The sequence below is a fragment of the Delphinus delphis genome, chromosome 13 (assembly GCF_949987515.2).
Source record: "Delphinus delphis chromosome 13, mDelDel1.2, whole genome shotgun sequence".
NCBI classification, from domain to species: domain Eukaryota; kingdom Metazoa; phylum Chordata; class Mammalia; order Artiodactyla; family Delphinidae; genus Delphinus; species Delphinus delphis.
Window position 1 is genome coordinate 84,943,431 of NC_082695.1, and position 18,673 is coordinate 84,962,103.

At 38.5% G+C, this 18,673-nt stretch overlaps 1 protein-coding gene across 2 annotated transcripts in view; it reads left to right on the forward strand.

Annotated features, from left to right (window-relative positions):
- Positions 1 to 18,673, forward strand: part of ZNF407 (zinc finger protein 407) — a 420,562-nt gene that overhangs the window by 24,077 nt on the left and 377,812 nt on the right. For both annotated transcript variants that reach the window (XM_060029226.1, XM_060029227.1), the window contains exons 2-3: positions 269 to 5,003; positions 10,293 to 10,407. In XM_060029226.1, coding sequence (XP_059885209.1) covers positions 329 to 5,003; positions 10,293 to 10,407 — 4,790 coding nt within the window. In that variant the 5' untranslated portion in view covers positions 269 to 328. The remainder of the gene's footprint in view (positions 1 to 268; positions 5,004 to 10,292; positions 10,408 to 18,673) is intronic.

The following is an 18,673-nucleotide window of genomic DNA, read 5'->3' on the forward strand; positions in this document are numbered from 1 at the left end:
TGGTTGAAAATTACGTTTTCTATCAAAGTAATGTAGCATTGCTTCCTGAGTCAGCAGTATGATGATGTGGTATGCCCCAAATCTGATTTCATGCATTTCATAAAGGACTTTGCACACGCGATCAAATCCATCTCAATGTAAAGGAGACCTCGAGGCTAATTTTATGATATTTTTCGTCTAGTGTGTCACTTTATGTCGACTTTTCGACTAACTTGTGTGTCTTTTCTTTATGTTCAAAGGTTTTATACCGTTTTTATTTTCTTCCCAGGTTATGTGTGCCCAGTGAGCCACCCCTGACACAAGAAGCATCATCAGCACTTTATTAGTGATGGATACTGAGAAGAAACCAGAGAATGATGACGATGACAGTGTAAACAAAGAAGCAAAAGACTTGAGAAATAGTTCACCCCATGATGTAGATTGTGGGCCTGTATCTGAGGTGATAGCAGATTCCTCTGAAAATTCCACAAGCAAAAGAGGCTTTTTAGAGTCATCGGACTTTGACAGCGCTGTCGTGGGGAATGATGGAAATGAACACGCTTCCAAGAGAATGAAATTAGCTGAGGCAGAGCCCCTCCAGTCAGGAGAGCTGGGCATCCCTGGGTCAGAGAGGCCTGAGGGCTCAGGCCCGGAAGCGGGTGTCCCGTTGGCGGGGACAGGGGTGGGGGCCCTCCTTAGTGACCCTGATGGAGGCGTGTGTCTTCCTGGTGCCTTTGCCGCCCCCTGCAGTGTTAGCCCCACAGACGCTGCTTCTCTGGAAACAGACGCTGAGAAGAAGCCCGCTCAGGAAATGGTTTTCCTTGATCCAGGAAGAGAGCTTCCCTTCCCCCAGAACGAGATGCCTGCGAGCACTACCCTTGGAAGTGTGGATGCAGTTCTGCAGTGCGGCGCATGTGGTCACTCGTTTGTTTCCTGCTCCGATTTGGAGAAGCATGCCGAGTGTCACATGCAGCAGCCTGAGGACCACGCCTGCGGCCCCTGTGGCCACAAAGCAGAGAGCAGCACGGCCTTACATGTGCACGTCAGGCAGGCGCACGGGCCACAGAGGGTCTTTTCTTGTGACCTCTGTGGCTTTCAGTGTGTGGAGGAGAACCTGTTGAACGCACACTATCTCGGCAAAACACATCTCCGGCGTCAGAACCTTGCTGCTCGTGGAGGGTTTGTACAGATCTTAACCAAACAGCCTTTTCCTAAGAAGCCATGTCCCATGGGAACAAAAAGTGTTCGCACAAAGCCAAGAGCGTCTAAGCCAATAGCAAAGAATGGCGGTTCAAAAGGATTACAAAACGTTGGAAGCAAATTTAAAGATTTCAGAGGAAGCATTTCTAAACAAAGTGGAAATGGCAGTGAGTTGCTGGTTGAAATGATGCCATCCAGGAGTACTTCACCAGAAAAAGTAGAGATTGTTGAAGAAAATGTAACCTCCCTCGATATACCTCGGAATCCTGAAAACCAGAGTAAAAAGTTAGGAGCCTTAGTCACCTCAGAGGGTCTCCTAGAGAAATTGGAATCTACCAGAAACACCCTCCAGGCAGCCCACGGTGTCAGTACGTCCTCAAGACCCAGACCTGAGCGGAACGTCCTCATGCTGGGCAGCAGCTTCCGACGACGCAGCGGCGCTTTCGCCCTAAGGGGCCAGGCGAAGAAAAGGTTCACTCTTTTAGGAGTTAACAAAAGAGGCACTACTGAAACTCAGAGGCTGTGCTTGAAACACTTTAGAACACAGATGAAAACAAGTGATGCTGAGTCAACACCCCAGCATGCAGAAACCAGTGGCAGCGTCCAGGGTCTGTGCGTCACATCCGCAGAGACCCAGGACCTGAAGCAAGACAGGAGAAGCTCCCATCTCCCATGCTCCTTTGACTCGGTGACGGTGAGGCTGCCTTCTGATGACCAGGTGTTGTGTACGTGTACAGACTGTGGACACACAGCCACAAACAGGACAGAGTTGGAAATCCATGTGAAGAGGAGCCACGCAGGAGAGATGCAGTCTCACTGCCAGACATGTGGCTTTTCCAGTGCGTCCAGGAGGGACTTGGATGCACACTCGCACAATAACCAGCATCAGCAGACCGCCCCCGGCCTCAGTTGTCAGTGTTGTTCCTTTACTTCCTTGAATGAAATGTACCTGAGAGACCACATGAAGGAAAAGCACAGTAGGGGTTTCCTTTGCACGCCTTGTGATCTGTGCTTCTCGTCTGAGAAAGACATGGAGGAACACAAGACAACTGAGAAGCACATTCACCTGTTGGGTCAGCCAAAGACTTCTCAATCATTTAACAATGATTTGGTTTTACAGACTTTACCTTTAAGTACTTTAGAATCAGAAAATACAAAAGATTCTGTGAGTGAGTCAGGAAAAGCAGCTCAGGAAGAGCCAGTTCAGTCCAGGGTAAGCCATGGAAATGAAGTAAGACATGCGAATAAGCCTCAGTTTCAGTGTAAGAAGTGTTTTTATAAAACAAGATCTTCCACTGTTCTCACAAGACACATAAAGCTCCGCCATGGTCAAGACTATCACTTTCTGTGTAAGGCATGTAATCTTTACTCATTGAGCAAAGAAGGAATGGAGAAACACATTAAGAGAAGCAAACATCTTGAAAATGCTAAGAAAAATAATATTGGCTTAAGCTTTGAAGAATGTATTGAAAGGGTCTGCATAGGTGCAAATGACAAAAAAGAAGAGTTTACCATTTCTGGGAATGGAAGGATAGAAGGCCATGTGGAAGGTGTGCAATTCCAGGAGCACACCTGTCTCGACAAGAGCATCCTCCTTCCCCAGGAACTGTCACAATCTGGTGTAATCACCAAAGAGGCTGAATTAACTTTGACCACTGCCCCAAAGAGAGGGAGACCTAAAGGTAACATCTCACGGACGTGTTCACACTGTGGTCTTTTGGCCTCGAGTATTACAAACTTGACCGTGCACATTAGACGAAAACACAGTCACCAGTACAGTTATTTATGCAAAGTGTGTAAGTATTATACTGTAACTAAGGGAGACATGGAACGTCATTGTGCCACCAAGAAACATAAAGGACGTGTAGAAATAGAAGCGAGTGGAAAACCAAGTTCAGATATCATTGTTGGCCCGGAAGGGGGGAACCCTGAAGCCTGTAGGAAGAACACCACTTCAGCAGTTTCGGATGTACCTGCCAACGAGTCAGCTGAAGCAGACGCCTCTGTTTCGGAAAAGCCAGTACTAGAGCAAGGGAATCCAGTTGAAGTCGACGTTGAGAATGTATTTCATTCTACAGATGGGGAAACTAACGGTCACATTCTTGAGAGAAAGGAACAAACGTCTCTAGAACCAGAGGACCTTATCCATCAGGGCAATGCCTGCTCCCAGGGAGATGACACAGGTACAGGAGATAACAAATGTGCGCGCTGTGAGTTTAACGCTTACTCTTCTCCTTCTCTAGAACTGCACATAAAACGGAAACATACAAGAGAGTTTGCGTTTTATTGCATGGCGTGTGATTACTATGCTGTGACTCGGCGGGAGATGACCAGGCACGCAGCAACAGAAAAACATAAGATGAAAAGGCAGTCTTACCTGAACTCTTCTAACGTAGAAGCCAGTTCTGCAGAAATGTCCAAAACCATCATTATTCCTGAAGGGCAGCATCAGCAAAGGTCTGAAGAATTTCAGATAATTTCAGACCAACCCTCTGAAACTCTCAGAGCTAGAAATGCTGCTGATTGTTCTATTTTGGATGAGAATACTAATTTAGATATGTCCAAAGTACTCTGCGCTCCTGGCTCTGTAGAAATTGAGACTGAGGAAGAATCTAATCTCAGCGAAGATCATTCCTTTTGTGAAGCTTTCCAGCCGCCCCTTGCCAAGGATAAAGTTACAAAACCGGAGGAGATGGTGTCCCTTCATATTTCCTCTAATTATGGCTCCCCAGGCAACTTTCAGAATGAAAATTCAGGAAGCTCAGCTTTGAATTATGAGACAGCAAAGGAAAACCACAGTATGTTGAATGACGTCAGTGATCCAGACACACATTGCAAGAGTGATGGCGGAAACGTAGGGGACAAGGCAGATAAAGTCCTTGGCAAACGTGTGTGCCCCGGAGCTCTAGAAGGAGAGCATTCGGCTGAGAGCACCATGCTGAGAGCAACTGGAGAAGAGCTCAACCTGGGTGGCAGTGGTCAGAACAAAGTTGGAAGTGTGCAGAGTTCAGGGGATTTGAAAGATGTGCCAGAAGATCCCGTTCTAGAGAATAAGGAGATTCTGATGAATTCCCAACATGAAAGTAAAATAATTTTGGAAGAGGATGGTCCAGCTTCTGATAGCACCGTTGAAAATACTGATGTTTATGAAACTATAATCAGTATTGATGATAAAGGACAAGCCGTGTACAGTTTTGGCCGGTTTGATTCTTCCATCATAAGGATAAAGAACCCCGAAGATGGGGACCTGTTAGACCAGTCTGAAGAGGGGCTTATAGCAGCAGGAGTGAGAATGAGTGAGTTGCCCTTAAAGGACTGTGCTCAAGGTGTGAAAAAGAAGAAATCCGACGGCGGTTCCTTTGCCGAATCCACACGAATTCGTTGTGATGACTGTGGCTTCTTAGCAGATGGTTTGAGTGGACTGAATGTTCACATAGCCATGAAGCATCCTACAAAAGAGAAACACTTCCACTGTCTGCTGTGTGGAAAGTCGTTCTACACGGAGAGCAACCTCCATCAGCATTTGGCCAGTGCTGGTCACATGAGAAATGAACAGGCCAGCGTCGAGGAGCTTCCCGAGGGAGGGGCCACCTTTAAATGTGTCAAGTGTACAGAGCCCTTTGATTCTGAACAGAATTTATTTCTGCATATTAAAGGGCAGCATGAGGAACTGCTCCGAGAGGTGAATAAGTACATAGTGGAAGACACTGAGCAAATCAACCGCGAGAGAGAGGAAAATCAGGGGAACGTTTGCAAGTATTGTGGGAAGATGTGTCGCAGCAGCAATTCGATGGCGTTCCTAGCACACATTCGCACTCACACAGGTATGTAAAGCGCAGCAAGTCTCTTTACCCACCAGGTGCAGAGGAGTGATAGAGTTCGGACATTTGTTCCCATCCAAATGTGGAGTCCTTAACTGCATTTGCCAGTCGGCCTCCACCCAGTTCACCTCCCACTGCCCCGTGGCTCTGGACGCTGCCATAGTCTTTGTTGACACTTAACATTTCTCAAGGTAATTAATTGAGCCTTAGTGATTCCAAAGGCACGATGTTTGGCAGATCTCTTTTATCAAGAAGCCTAGTCCCTCTGATGCGTTTGTTAAATTCCTGTCTCTCACAGCTTTTCAGTTGTCTCTAAGCCCTAGTTGTTTGGTTTTCCAGGGTGTCTATTAAGTGGCACTTTGGGTTTCAGAGGACATATTAAGTGGCTTTTGAAGAGTGGAATATGAAAATTTTCTTAACAGTTTTAGGGATTTAAATGTATTCATTGCCAGATAGTTTATATCCCAAAGTGTAACTCCCAGGCAACAAGATTCTGCTTTCAAGGATCAAAATTAGTGAACACTTTTCAAAGTTAATATGTCCTGGGGATTTGGTTTGCATGGAGGTAGCACTTGATTTAATTTCTGTGCTGTCACATGTAGTGTTCCATTTTAATGTTCAATTTTAGGTAGAAATTTTTTTAAAAAACTTTTTGTGGAAAATACATAAGCCACTATTCTAAATTTATGTTAAAATTCGCTGCACTGTTTCTATAAACCTGCCATACATTCTTTGTTTTAAATGGACAGCTTTTCTAAATCATTGTGCTCTGCTTAGACAAGTTCTGTCTCCATGGTTGAATTTATGAGTGGATTTGAATAATAAATTCACATTTCAATGAACATATTTTCATTAAAACTGTAAGGTTTATTTTACTGTACTTTTAAATAATGGCTTATTATTAAAGATATACTTTAAATTCATGCAGTTTTTGAAACTTAGTGCACGGTTACAAGGAGGAAGACAAAAGGGTATGAAACATTATTAATAGTTTAGGGTGATTAAAGATAGATAAAAGTTTTTCTCTGAAGAAAGTAACAGGGCAACCTGCATAAGGTTAATCTAGGTAAATATAAACATTGTACTCTTGATCCCAGCTCTTCCCATGTAGTAGAACCACCCCTGGAGAGTAAGGTCAAATACTTATTTGTTGGCCTTATTAATACCTCTGTCGGTACCACGTTGCCGCTCACTTTCTGAAATGATAGGTTTTAGAAATCAGGCTCGTTCATGTGTGCAGAAAATAGGTTCTTTCTTAACATGCCCTCTTAAGGCAGATAAAACTGAATAAAACTAAGAGGAAGATGCTAATGGAGCTCTTTTTAGAATTCTTTATGCAACTGTCTGGTCAAGACATGTTGCTTATAATTGATGTGTCCATTACTTGAATTCTCTTGTAATTATAGTCAATAAGTCTTGTAAATGTGTTAAAGCTCACTAAAAGCATACAAATTCAAGAACAGAGTAAGGCTAATAATTTAAAATAATCAATGTAGGCATTTCAGCACTTAATTTCCCTTGTGTGTTGATAGCTGATCATTCTTAATCCATTAAGATTTATTTAGTCGTTTACAATGCAAAATAGGTTTGCACTGGTCACTTGTGCCATTTGAAAATGTCCACCAGGTTAAGTGCAGAATGTAGTCCATTAGTCTTCCTTGACTATATGTATTAATTGCATTTAAAATCAAGTTAATGTGGATGTGAAAGTGAGGTAACTATCAATATGTGACAGAGTAACCCTACTTATATAAGTTACATCATTGATTGTAACATTTAGTAAAAGTTAGCATACTTTTTAACATCTCCTGTTGGCTTATCAGCAAGTACATTTTTATGGTGTTCTGAGGCACCGCAAAGAGCTCTCTTCCTGAGTCCCCAGTGCCAGCCGACATTTCAATTTTGCAAGTCATTTTTTGCGGGGAGGTTGCTCTCCAGGTTTTAATCCAAGGCTTTTTTGTTGTTGTTGTTGTTTTCTTTTGTTTTTTTTCCTGGGGGCATCTTAAAAAGAATTGCTTCTCTGATACTTTGCTTATGTCCATGAAATAGTAATTCAGGGACTGTTATTAATGGTTAACTGGAAAAGGGCTTATTCTTCCAATCCCTGTTTTCATATTTTGTGATTTACTATACGTTTTATGTAACCTTTTCTTCCCATCCTTAACACGATAAAAGCAGCACTTGAAGAAACAAATGAGTTTTGGTTATCAAGGATTGTGGGAAAAAAGCCTCCCAGAGTTTTCCTGAGTGCTCGCTGGTATGAAGCCATCCACATGACCAGAAAGTGCAGCGTCTCCTTTCCCTTTGCGTTAGTAATACAGGAAAAGCTGTTCATTTTCTCTCCGGCATTGTTCTGGTAGTTAGAGCTTTAATTTCCTATACCAGAGGTCATTAAGTCGGAAGACTGTCTGAAGCCCTTAACTTCCTGTTCAGAGCGTGCTGGTCTCTGGCGCTATTTGGAAATGTCCACACGTGGGAGAACATTAGGGCTGGTGGTGTTTGTACCTTAATAAGTGACGGTTTAGAAGCCAGAACAGCTTGGGAAGAGGCGGTTAGGGGGAGTTAGTGCGTTGAGTTTAAGCGCAGTGAGGGCAGGGCCTCTGCTTTGCTCACTGCTTCACCCCCATGTGGTGCTGGCTTTCAGTGCTGTTTGTTGAATGAAGGAGTAAACAGCTGAGCAGAGGAACCAGTGAAGTGTTCAGTGTAGGGAGGATTGTGGAGTGGAGAAGCATTCATTAGATAATGGGTTGTATCCATATTACTTGATTCTTTAAGACCTAAAGTCTTCTTATGATTTTTTAAGTGTCAGTGTCACGTCCATGTATACATAGCAGTTGGCAGTGAATGAAGTTGAGGAAGGCCAGTGCAGGTCTGAGGGGGAGGCTTTGTTTTTAAAGTCTTTGGAATTATTTAGGTAACATTGTGAGGTGCCAGAAAGCTAGAGACCCTCTTTCATTTTTCCCTTTCAGAAAACCTCACAGGCCAAATTAAAACAAAACAAAAACTACTGAGGGTAATGCTGTCTCATGGAGTGGGACTATTTAAAATAATATTGACAGTTTGTAATAATCTCAATATGCCTGAAAGACAAATTTAGAAATATGTGGTCTTACAAATTTTGCCTTAAAAATACTATGCCTGGATTCATTTTGGAATGGGCCTAGCAGGCTTAAAAATGGAAACGCTGTCAGGAAAAAAAATGGGACATTTCTTGTTTTCTTATACAGAAAACTGTTACCCCTAGTCCCGTAGTATTAGAATTTTTATGGCCAGGAAGGAGATGTTAACACATCTCTGCATGTAAGATACAAAAAGTAGTCAGGGCCTCCGTGATTTCTACATGGAAACAGTCAACAGTGACTCGTGGATGTGTTGTCAGCACACCAGCAGTGATGGCTGAAACCCGAAGGAACTGCGGTTTCCACCAGGGAGCCACGGACAGTCCACTGAAAGCGCTGAAGGTCTGTGTCCGGCCCCCGTGGCCCGTGTGCTGCCACACAGAGGAACTCACACCCTGTAGTGCAGAGCGAGCACACAAGGGCTTGAGTCACGAGATATTTTGGATCCTTTCACCAAAATTGTAATAATACACGTGTTGAGAGAGCTTTATCTTCTTCGTTTAGAGTCCTGATGTTATTGTTGATTAATAATTTCCTAATTACCTTTAGTGCAGTTTAATTTAAAGTACAGGTGAATTGGTTCTTCTCACTGTTTTCTTTTACAAGTCCCTTTATAGAATGCTGTGTCAAGATGAAATGTTTCAAAGTAGTGATAGGCTTAGTTTTATCAGAATCATTTAAATAAACTGTAGTTTCTAATGTGACTGATAGAATGTGATTGCTGTAAGCCGCAGTCTCAACCTGCTTTTGACATTTAAACATATAAAGCTGACGAGATACAACCATTCAGGTGCTAAATATATTTTACCTCTACTTCTAACAGTAGAAATGGAAGTATTAGAAGATCTGGCTTTATTGTCTCTGAACTGTGAAATATTCAACTTTGCCCGTGCTTAGTACTGTTGACTTTTTTATTTCTGTTAGAAGATTAAAATTAAATGCTTCACTTTTTTTGTCAGCTTTTGGGAATTAAATTGAAATTTAAGACTCAAAGTTTTTACTGAGCGCTTCAATTTCAGCACAGTATTCTTGGAGGATTTTTTTTCAAGGGCATTGCGCAAAGTTCCATTGATCAAAAATGATTTACTGCAACTTTTTTATTTGAGCTCTTTTTGTATATTTATTAAAGTCCACATATTTCATATTCTGTCTAACTGTATTAGAAGAGGTACTTCACCAAGTAGGTACTAAACATGCTATGAAAAATTTGGAAACATTGTACCAATTTTAAACTGTGTTTTTTTAAATGATTTTATTTCCTTGAGGATTTAAAGGTTAGAATTAGAAAATGGTATATATGTGTTACACTTTGAAAGAGTGTTGCTTCTTGTTAATATGGGTACTGATTATCAATTACTAACTATTTTCCAGTTAGAATCTACCTATTATTGACAGTAAGTTTGTGGACTCTTGAAATAATTTTGTCTCCTCATTTTTTGAGTATAGATTAATCTTATTTCTTTATGAAATAAAAAAATTGTTGGTACTGTGCCTTTTATGTTGAAATGTTCTTGAAATCAACAATAGCCATAATGTCAGTAATTCTGATTTGCTGAATCATCACAGATTTTTGGCTCTAAAATGATCATAAAAGCAAATAATTTATCCACTATATATTCTTATATTGTATGGTATTGAAAGAGTAATATTGTGAATAATTTGGGATGTTAGAAAAAAACTGAAATATTAATGTGAAAAAATTCAAAGCTGTAGAAATATGAGGGAACGGGGATGTGGCCACTGAGAAATTTATTTGATAATAAATATATTTTTAAAAAACATCAGCTACTCTGTATGCATTTATGTTTTAAAAATGTTCCATTTAAAATGTTAAATGACTTTTAAAACTATTTTTGTGAATTGTAAGAAAAATATTTGAAATTATGTAGCTCATCTCATCTGCTTAGTACTGCTCAGGTGTATCACCTTTGACTTTAAATTTTAGAAATGTTATTGAAAGTTAGAAATACTCATTGGAACATTAAAGTCTTCTTGGTGGAATAATTGTGGAATGCGTGTCTGTTCAAGTTAGAAAGGAATGCAGGTATTCCATTTGGGGGACAGAAATTTGTAATTAGATTATAAGTATGATTTAAGATCTGGGCCTCTTTTAAAACTTTATCAGTAATGTATTATTCAAATTCAAATCATACTTTATGTTAAATTTATTTAGGATCAAAACCATTCAAGTGCAAGATATGCCATTTTGCAACAGCTCAGCTTGGCGATGCCAGAAACCATGTCAAAAGGCACCTTGGGATGAGGGAATACAAGTGTCATGTCTGTGGGTGAGTAAATTGAAACCGTCTCTACCGTGGTGAACCAGGAAGCATGTGCAGGGTATCCATTGTTTCAGAATTCAAAACTGATAGGAGTAAGAGTGGCTAAAATTATGCATGCGTATCCTTCTTTCCATTGTTATGGTAAATTCCTTAAACACAGTTATGACATTCTTCTCCCACTTCTAATCCTGTACTGAAGATGAGCAATTTTATGGGCTACAAGGTCAATTTGAACCTGTAATCTGTAAATTGACTAAATTATAGGATGTTCATTCATATTGCCAGAGAGAAGTGTAAATTCCATTTAAAGACATAAAAAAATACATAATATAGCTTCAGGATTGTATATGTATGTTTTTTTTTCTTTTGCTATACCGCTTTAATTTTAATCACATTAATGGCTCTTTGGATACATTGGACACATTCTATAAGGAAAAAAGCAGAAAAAGATTTAATTTCAGAGAACTGATTATTGCAGGGATGAAGCTTAAAAAACCAGTGTATAATGTAGGTTTTTGTGTAACGTTATTTCAAAACTTGTTTTTTCTGTTTTAGTTAATGGCTCTTTCCTCTAAAGAACCATTCACAATGTTTAATTGTCACTCAAATGTGTTGCATTTAATAGGAAGCAATGAGACGCCTTAATGCAACACTAATTAATTTAGCAGAAATGTTTGAAAGGTTTTAAAATGCCACGGCATCTATGGTATATCATAGGACATTCAGAGCTGGATTTTAATACCTTACTTCTGATTAAAAGTATATTTTAATGCTGTTATGCTAGAGAAATTAACTAATAAGTGCATCGTATAAAAACACTTTATGTGAAACCTGAGGAACCTGCAGTTCTTATGGTTAATTCACAAAACACTTCGGATTCAATTAAATTATGCAATGTGTACATGTTTTTTATATATATATATATATATATATATATATATATATATATATATATATATATATATATATATATATAAAAAACTCTCCCGTTGCGGAGCACAGGCTCCGGACGCGCAGGCTCAGCGGCCATGGCTCACGGGCCCAGCTGCTCCGCGACATGCGGGATCCTCCCGGACCGGGGCATGAACCCATGTCCCCCGCACTGGCAGGTGGACTCTCAACCACTGCACCACCAGGGAAGCCGCGTACATGTTGTATTAAGTTTATTTTTTCAGTGGAAGATTCTTCTGGTTAGCACTACTGTGTAAATATCTTTTAAGTCAAAAACAGTTTCTGTTTTTTAATGGACTGTACATTTCATCCCAGGATGCAGTTGCATTTTTTGACCCTTAAGATAGTTTTACAAATAACTTTGCAAGCAGTTTTATTAACCATGGCCTGTGATTTATTCATTGGCAGAATTGATGGTTCAGTGACTTGGAGCTAAAGTAAATGAAGATGAACCTTTGCCCTGAAGCCCCCTGAACATCAGTGGGAGAATGAGTTTTGTTGCTACTGATTTTAGCTGCAAGGGTCGAGTGCCACATGGTTCATTTAATTGCTCCAGGTCTCGGAATTTTAAAAGATACCTCATTTATTGTTTTTACCATGTGAGTTATAGGATAGAGGAAGGCCCTGACTCCAATGAAAATTTGTGCTATGACAATAAGCAGTTTCTTCTTTGTGTCTGCAAAATAAGGAAATAATTTTTGCATACTATGTTATTAGAAACCTAATTCCATTCATTTTTTATTAGCGTTACCAAAACCTGGAAAGAGAAGAAGAAACTTTCAGAGAGCAGTTTCTGACATATGTAGCGTCAAAAACAATGTCTGATTGATTGGCTTTGGTTGTGTGATTTGAGCAGTGCACACTTGCTTAGCTCATTGCTTAGCATGTACAGCTGGCATGTTGCACTAATGGTTTATATAGTGATTCCCAAGTAAAGAATTATAAGTACGTATAGCTATGTTGAGTTTTATATGGCTGTCAGAGAAGTCTACGTGTGTGTGTGTATACATAGAAAAATCAATCTAGATTCTCAAATTGTATCACTTAAAATTACAATAGTCGCTGACTTTTATTTGAACAAGAAATAATAGTTCTCTTAATTTTTTATGTGAAATTTGATTTAAAAGTCACATAACAGTTACTTGTACAGGGTAGATATTTTTACAGTGAAGCGAAAAGTTCTGAAGAATTTCAGTAAACTGCAGAATGCCTATCGACCTATGTAGTTGACACAGAACAATAATGAGTTAAATACCCTTTAATGCTAAAGAAAAAGTATCATAGGTTGTTCTGTATTCCATGTGTTTCAAAGGGATAGAGCAGAATGTAGGTTAAAAATTAAAGTAAAAAACGTTAAAGAAAAAAAAGAGAGAATTGGCTATCAGATTAGTGGCAGTAGAGAGCACTGGTACATTAACATCACTGACAATGTCAATTCATTATCATTGATGGCTAAATAATCTTAGAAATGCTCAGTGGACCTATTAGTTCCTGAACATAAGCAGCTTATGCTGCATTTCTTCATTAGCTTTAATTGCTATAAATTTTACCTTTTAAAAAATCATGCTTTAAAAGGTGAAGTGATCTTTCAGGAACATTAACTCTATAATTTTGTCACAAACAGAAGGTCTTGCACTATGTTTTGTTTTCTTCAGTAGTTAGTATCTTAGTGTCTGTTTTAGAATTTTACTAATAACCCCTTCACTGTTTGAGTTGTAAGAAATAAACGGTTTTTCAAACAGTTCTGTTAGAGTAATAATATATGAAAACAGTGGGGCAGGCACATTTTTGAAGTGAAATTATTACTCACAGTGTTGTACTATTTTTCCTTAGTTACCTCTTGAAAAAAATCTTATATTCTATGGTGAAATTGATGAAAACAACAAACAGTACATTTCGTTGAAAAGACATCAGTATTAATGTTTCAGTTTATTTGTAATTGTATGACTTCTTTTTCATATCTTTAAGATTTTAGATGCTCATCAAATATGTATCATATATTATTTACTAAGGCTTAATTTAAGGGTTGTGCATTAGCTACTCCTTTAATAAAAACTGCCTTTTAAACTTTTATTTCAGTTGTTTGAACCTACACTGATCTTCTTTGAATTTTTAAGCTCAATTTTAAGATCTCTCTGTCCCCCTCATCGGCAAATCTAGCCACAGTATATCATGGATTTGAGTTATTTGACCAAAGAGGCTGAATGTATTGTATTCGATGTCTAATTCCTAATGCTAGCTGGGATTCAGAATTCAAGATTTAAGTTTTGTTTACCCATGGTTTACATGCTTTATGTCAGGGTATAGGTTTCAGAAATGTATTGCTCTGCACTCCCTGTTTTAAGAACATGTTATAGATAACTTCATTTAAAAGCCTTTCATTTTACTTTCACTTTTAGGAGGAGCACTTTTTGAATTACAGTTTCTTAATGTTTTTCTTACTTCTGAGCATGACCCCAAGAGGAATTTTATAGAATATAGGTGAATTTATATTTAGCACTTGTTGGATAGTTAACATGAAAATGTGCTATGGGTCGGACATAGGGCTTAGTGGGGGAGAAAATAAAAAGTAATAGAAAACACCTTATATAGAAGTTAATAATTTTGTTGGGAACATATGTTTAAAAATAGGTAAACACATTTTTACTAAGTCCGTGATCTTTACCTTTGCTATTTTTCGTAGTCAAGAACTTAAAAATCTCAGTGGCTGAAGAACATCATTGTGGAAACCATGTTTTGTTAAATTCATTTACATTTATTTTAGTAATCTCTTCCTCCGTGTGTGTACACACATACACACACACATTAGTGTATATATAATACTCTCAGTAATAAATAGTATTTAAGCAGTGCTGTGTTTTAGTGTACAGCTTAATTAGCAGTCGTTTCATTTGTTGATCTCAGTTTCATGAGATTGTTTATCTCATGTTCATTATCCCATTGTACAGATGGTAAACCTGAGAGTAAAAGTATTTTTAGTGATGGAGTTAAATTATGGGCTAGTAATGGTAGACCACTGTTTCCTTCCTTTAACTGTACCTTTTCTTTATTTCTCTGCTTTTGTAATATCTGTTGTTTTAGTTACTGATTTTAATTTGTACTTATTTTTTTTCTCTCTAGGTTGTTTTCTCTAGCATGTGATAGCTGTAACTTCCAGCCCCCAGCCACTTTTGTTTTTTGCTTTTGCTCAGACTTACATTATTCTAAAAAATTGCTTGCACTGTATTTTATTTTAATATTCTGGTATTCAGTCTCTTTCTCTCTCTCTCTCTTTTTGGTCTCTCTCTGTTTCACTTTTCTCATATTAAAGTGTTGTTTTAAATAATTTTATTAGTTTTCCTCATTGTTCTTTATGTGTTGATAATTTATTGCACTTGAGTTGTTACAGATTGAACATGTTGGTATCAGAGAAATAAGTGCCTAAAAAAGTGAAGATTTTATTGTCTTTCCATTAGGGTGAGAGGGGTAAAATTGATCTTCTTGGGTTATGGTTTTTGTTTTTCATTACTAGTTACTACAAAAAAAGACTAAGTAGAAAATTAGTAAGTAGCCTGTGAGTTCAGTAAACCCGGGAAATGATACTTAACTTTTGTATGCCATTATTCACAAAAACCCCAGTATGCATGATTTAGGGGTTATGTTATTTTCTGACCGCTTTCCCTGTGTCTAGTCTTGAATCTTGTATATAAACAGTTGAGTAGTACTTACCTAATCAGGAGAGAATAGGGCATTTACTAAATCTGTCACCTCTGGGTTCATGAAAAGATTCTAGACATTTTCTATTGTGTATTAATGTGCTTATGAACTGTTTATTCTTAGTTGGTTTAAGAAACCTTAAATAGAAAGTTACTAATGCAGCAAAACTCTTTTTTTGTGTGTGTGTGGCATTACCTAGTTTTTGTGCATTAGAAGGGATCTCTATGTAGATGATTATAATGTCACTTTCTGACCTTTGCAGCTTGAATAATTGTAAATCATTGCTTCATAACGTGTCAGAGAATGTCTGTACTAGGCAATTAAATGGCAGAATATAATAGACCAAATTATTGCCTGTCATGTTTTCAACAACACAGTTAGTATTTGAGTTACACTTAATCATTACGTGCATTAGCAACTTCATTGGAATCCAGCTTCAGGCTGAGCATGAAATACATTACATTATTTAAACCTCTAATGGTACAAGTCATTTATTTGTGTTGAAGTGTACAACATGCAGAGTTTCATAAAGCAAGGAACACTTGAGAGCTTAATTTATCCAAATCAAAGTCTAAATGCAGATAAACACAAGTGGCAAAAATTAGTAATTTTTATAGGCTGGAAATATTTAAAAATACATGGTTGTGTGTAATTTTAGGCAGCAGGAATAAATGAAAATCACTATTTTTAGTCTGCTCTGAGAATTAAAGCTGTGTATACCTAAATCATTAAGAGCCCCATGGGATTGCATTTTTAGCTCAACAATTAATTACAGCCATCATATCTACAGATGTATCCAAATAAAATAAGTTTTTGGTTTGGCTGGTTGTTTTGGTTAAAGAGACATAGAAAAAAAGACATAGATAGAAAAAGTTTGTTTTATATCATGTCATAAATTATGCATGTAACAATATAAAGGGCAGCATCTCTCAATTTTATAAAACACATCAAAACTAACATTAAAATACTCTTGTTATAAAGGATGTGTTACATATTTTATCTGTATAATATTTTAATGCTTTTTGTTTAATGGTATATTTTTGTCTTTAGTTTGAAAATTTAAAAATCCCACATAATGCTGACTGTCTCTCTTCCTGTCAGTGAGGAATACCAAATGTACATTGTTAGTTTATTCTTCTGTTGTTGAAGTCCTTGAAATACCATTTAAATACTGAATGGATGTTATTTTATATTTTTTATAAACAAATCACTTTTTATTTTGAAAATCTAGGAGATATCTTGGTTATTATATTAAAATAAAATACACTTTTTCTCAGATACGATTGTAGGATATTTTTTAGTGAACTGCTTTGTAAATCCAGGAGAGAGTCGGGGGTATGGTTAGGATAACGGGGAAGAAACAGAAGAAACTGTTTTCCGCCTCTCCTCACAGGGAGAGGAGGGCATCTTCGTCACCACCATATCCTGTGCTCCTTTTTTGTGATAGTGTTTTCTTGAATTTTTGCCTTGGAAGAGTAGGGTCATAGATTTATTCCAAGGCAGTAAGTGTGATCAGCTCATAAGAAAATAGAAATAAAATACACATTGTCATTTGTTGCTGTTGTAGTTGAAAACACTGGCCTCTGTCTCTAAGGTCTTTTCTAGTGAAAAGGTCTTATCTCAGTGACTTAAGTAATTTTTGCTTTATTTTTATTTTAAAATGTTCCATGGTGACTTTAAAATACTATTGTGGAATCACAGGATTCTTTAGCCCTCCTGATCCCAGGAGTGAAATACAGAAGGGCAGCTACTCCTCTGGTTTCCTTGGCCTGTCCTGTGATTTTTTTATTTTATTTTTATTGTTAACCTGTTTTCTCCCTCCCTCTTCCTGTTCATGTGTTTCTGAAAGTCCTTTAGTTTCTACAGGGTTTTGCTCTTTGATTTGTCTGAGACTGAATAAGAGGAGGTGTTGGAAATGTAGATACGAGGGAAGTACAACCATTGATTCAGGTATTCATTCATTTCCCATTGGGCAGATTCTTGACAGTTTCCTCTTCAAGTAGGCCCAGGTGGTGCAACGGCCCTGCGGTCACGTGCTCCAAGTAGGAGAGACAGACTCAGAGGCAGACTACAGGGGAAAGAGCGGGGGATGGTGGTCCACAGAGGAGGGGTGCCCAGCTCTGCTTGGGAGCAGCAGGAAAGACTTCTTTCAGAGGATGGGTTTGAGTTGGTTCTCGAAGGATGAGGAGGTATTTATACACAAGGCAAAAAAGGACACTTTTTTATTAGAGGGAACAAAAGAGCAAAAGTAGTGAAGTATGGAATAGCATGGCATATTAAGAACACTGCGAGAAATTCCTGGAGTTTAAGTGCTTAGAAGGGGTGAAGCGGGGGATTTTTTTAATATTAAATATTTATGGAGCATCAGTATGTGCTGTTAGTCTTTAGGGTTAAAAGATCAAAATGATATCTGCTGCAAATGGATGGAGAAAGCTCAGGTAAAGAAATGCCCAAGTCTTTTCTGACTCTTGTTGCCGATTCAAAAAATATTTCATCAGCTAGGTAGCGTGATGTGAAGGTGAGTGGGGGTTAGGCAGGCAGCCAGGGGCAGCCCATTCCAGGCAGGGCTTTGGGGAGGTTCAGCCAGGAGCACGGCGAGTTCAGGAGCCACAGGGACTTCAGCTCTGCCTGAGGTGGGACTGTAAAGGAAGGGGCAGGTGGTAGGGCCGGATCACAAAACTGTGCCATGCTACGGTGCTGAATGCTGGCCTTTTCCTCTGCTTTCCATCACTTCTTTTTTTTTTTTTTTTTTTACATCTTTATTGGAGTATAATTGCTTTACAATGGTGTGTTAGTTTCTGCTGTATAACAAAGTGAATCAGTTATACATATACATATGTTCCTATATCTCTTCCCTCTGTGTCTCCCTCCCTCCCACCCTCCCTATCCCACCCCTCTAGGTGGTCACAAAGCACCGAGCTGATCTCCCTGTGCTATGCGGCTGCTTCCCACTAGCTATTTTACGTTTGGTAGTGTATATATGTCCATGCCACTCTCTCACTTTGTCACAGCTTACCCTTCCCCCGACTTTCTTCCTAGTTTTCTAGACTGTGAATAAGCAGTGAAGGGAGGAAATAGCCTGGCAGGAAGTGAATTACTACTTCAGAATGAAGGGGCATGGGGATTGGCCGTGGGGAATTATTTTTAAGAGAATTTCATTGTTCACAATTTTAATTAGGAATGCTGTTGATTGTGGATAACTGTAATGGATACAGGTTAATACCGGTTCCATATAACCTAATGTAGCATAGTTCCAAATGATAATTACAAGGACACACAGTTATGTGGCCATACTGCAGATGTCCACATGCAACCGGTACATTGAAAATGGACGTTAGAGTTGTTTCCATACACAGTTCATCTGGCAGGGCAATGTAAATTGGGACAGGAAACCATCAATTAAAGAATATATATATATATATATATATATATATATATATATATATATATATATATACTGTTTCGTAATGGGTATTATTCTCCTACTTCTTAGTCCTTGGGTATGTAAATGGTTTCTGTTTCTATGGGTTCTGTCTCCATACCCATTGTTCACTTTCACTCATCCCTGCAGCTCCTTTATTCCCCTCGCTGCCACTTGCTTTAGCATTTTACCAAGAATGAGTAT